This window comes from Cebus imitator, unplaced genomic scaffold (assembly GCF_001604975.1).
Source record: "Cebus imitator isolate Cc_AM_T3 unplaced genomic scaffold, Cebus_imitator-1.0 Scaffold443, whole genome shotgun sequence".
NCBI lineage: Eukaryota > Metazoa > Chordata > Mammalia > Primates > Cebidae > Cebus > Cebus imitator.
The window spans coordinates 756,751-759,179 of NW_016107758.1; the positions used below are offsets into that span (position 1 = coordinate 756,751).

Sequence of the window (2,429 nt, forward strand, 5' to 3'; positions counted from 1 at the left end):
CCAGGCTGGAGTGCAGTGGCATGATCTTGGTTCACTGCAGCATCCACCTCCCAGGTTCAGGTGATTCTCCTGCCTCAGCCTCCCAAGTAGCTGGGACTACAGGTGCCTGCCACCATGCCTGGCTAATTTTTTGTATTTTAGTAGAGACAGGGTTTCACCATGTTGGCCAGGATAGTCTCGATCTGATCTTGTTTACCTGGAGGGTAAAAAGTCAGGAAAGCCAGCAGCCTTGTCTGTGTTGAGCGAGTTACTTTACCACCTCTGTGCAGCTTATGCTAGTTTTAAATTCTGTCCGTGCTCTGCCTCATTCTGTATGCAACTAAAGAGGACTAGGCCTTTTAAAAGTTAAGATGGTGCATGAGCAGATCACGTGCTTCATGCCAGTGGCCTTTGTGGGGACAAACAGTGTTGTCAGTGAAAGGCAAGATTATTAGGCCACAGTATTTAGTTTCCTGAGAATAGCTTCCGACCCTCCCTTTCAGCTTTTTTTGGTGCCTGTGGATATGTCCCTTCCTCCCTCACATCTATACGAAGCTTTTTGGGATCAGCTGCCACTCCCAGGGGGGCACCTGTGTGCTCTCTGAGGACCAGAGACTGCTCACTGGGAGCTGAGGAGCTGCAGCTGTACCATCATGTTTTAGCTGTCTGTTTGGTTTTGGTATGGTAGGTTCACATCGAGTTCACAGAGGGCGAAGACAAGATCACCCTGGAGGGCCCCACCGAAGATGTCAATGTGGCCCAGGAACAGATAGAAAGCATGGTCAAAGATTTGGTAAGGTGCCCCTTGGAACGTTGTGTGTGCTGGGGACAAGGGAGGCTCTGAGTTGGGCATGGGCAGTCATCTCTCAGTGGCATGCCATGTGGCTGGGCACAGACACCACAGGGCATCCTAGCTGGGTGAGTAATAGATTCTGAAACTAGAAGCTTGCTGAAGTCCCAGAATAATCCTGGGTAGAGGAAACTCTGTTTTGAAGAAGGCATCTTTCAGGGGAGACGTGGGGGCAGTCTCCAACAATTCTGACAGCTGAGTGGTCAGAAGACGCAAGTGTGGCGACTGCTGGGTTTGGGGTTCAGCTTCTTGGTCAAGTGACCAGGCGCATCTGTGGGCCTGTGTACTCCTCCCGCAGATTAATCGGATGGACTACGTAGAGATCAACATCGACCACAAGTTCCACAGGCACCTTATTGGGAAGAGTGGCGCCAACAGTGAGTGAGGCTGGGTGCTGTGGTGGGGCCAGCGTGCCCCGAGACCCTTGGCCGGGGGGTGTCAGCTGTGAGAGCTACGACGTCTGTGCAGACAGTCTGGGCCCAGTGCTGCCTGTCACGGGAGTTTCAGACTGCACATCCTCCTGCCTGCTGGAAGAGGCCCCTCTTCCTTTTCCCCTGGGCACAGTGGTTGGTTTAGAGCTGTCTGGCCAGTGGGTGAATTGTCACTGTTGGAAATCCATCCGGGTCCTCCCCGAGGAACCCACAGGGGTCGTGTGGAAGGCAGCACCCTTCATCTTTCAGTCAGACCTGCCATGTCAGCCCATCAGTGTTTGCAGTACTCATGTCTTCTGAACATGGAAGCTGCTGATCTGGAACTCACTGAAGAGTGAAACATGTCTAGATTATGCCCAAGTAAAACAACACGGGGAGGGAGGGAGGGATTCCTGTTTTTTTTTTTTTTGTGTGTGACAAGGTTTCACTCTGTTACCCAGGCTGGAGTGCAGTGGCACAGTCTCAGCTCGCTACAACTCCGCCTCCGGGGCTCAGGTGATTCGCCTGTCTCACTCAGCCTCCTGAGTAGCTGGGACTAAAGGCACCCGTCATCACACCCAGCTAATTTTTGTACTTTTAGTAGAGACAGGGTTTCACCATGTTGCCCGGTCTGGTCTTGAACTCCTGGTCTCAGGTGATGTGCCTGCCCACCTTGGCCACCCCGCCCAGCAAGGGGGATTCTGTTGCAGAGGCAGTGACGTGTCGGCCCGTGTGGGCGTGTGCCTCACCGCTGCAGAGTCAGTGACGTGTCGGCCCGGGTAGACGTGTGCCTCACTGCTGCAGAGGCAGTGACGTGTCAGCCTGGTAGACGTGTGCCTCACTGCTGCAGAGTCAGTGACATGTCAGCCTGGTAGACGTGTGCCTCACTGCTGCAGAGTCAGTGACGTGTCAGCCTGGTAGACGTGTGCCTCACTGCTGCAGAGGCAGTGACGTGTCGGCCCGGGTGGACGTGTGCCTCACTGCTGCAGTCAGTGACGTGTCAGCCCGGGTGGACGTGTGCCTCACCGCTGCAGAGGCAGTGACGTGTCGGCCCGGGTGGACGTGTGCCTCACCACTGCAGAGTCAGTGACGTGTCGGCCCGGGTAGACGTGTGCCTCACTGCTGCAGAGTCAGTGACATGTCGGCCCGGGTGGACGTGTGCCTCACTGCTGCAGAGGCAGTGACGTGTC

The 2,429-nt window shown here is 55.0% G+C and overlaps 1 protein-coding gene across 9 annotated transcripts in view; it reads left to right on the plus strand.

The window, feature by feature from the left end:
- The window catches only part of LOC108290801 (high density lipoprotein binding protein), a 90,112-nt gene that overhangs the window by 64,203 nt on the left and 23,480 nt on the right, over nucleotides 1–2,429 (plus strand). For all 9 annotated transcript variants that reach the window (XM_037732196.1, XM_017510772.2, XM_037732199.1 and 6 more), the window contains 2 exons: nucleotides 668–772; nucleotides 1,128–1,206. In XM_037732196.1, the coding sequence (XP_037588124.1) occupies nucleotides 668–772; nucleotides 1,128–1,206 (184 nt within the window). The remainder of the gene's footprint in view (nucleotides 1–667; nucleotides 773–1,127; nucleotides 1,207–2,429) is intronic.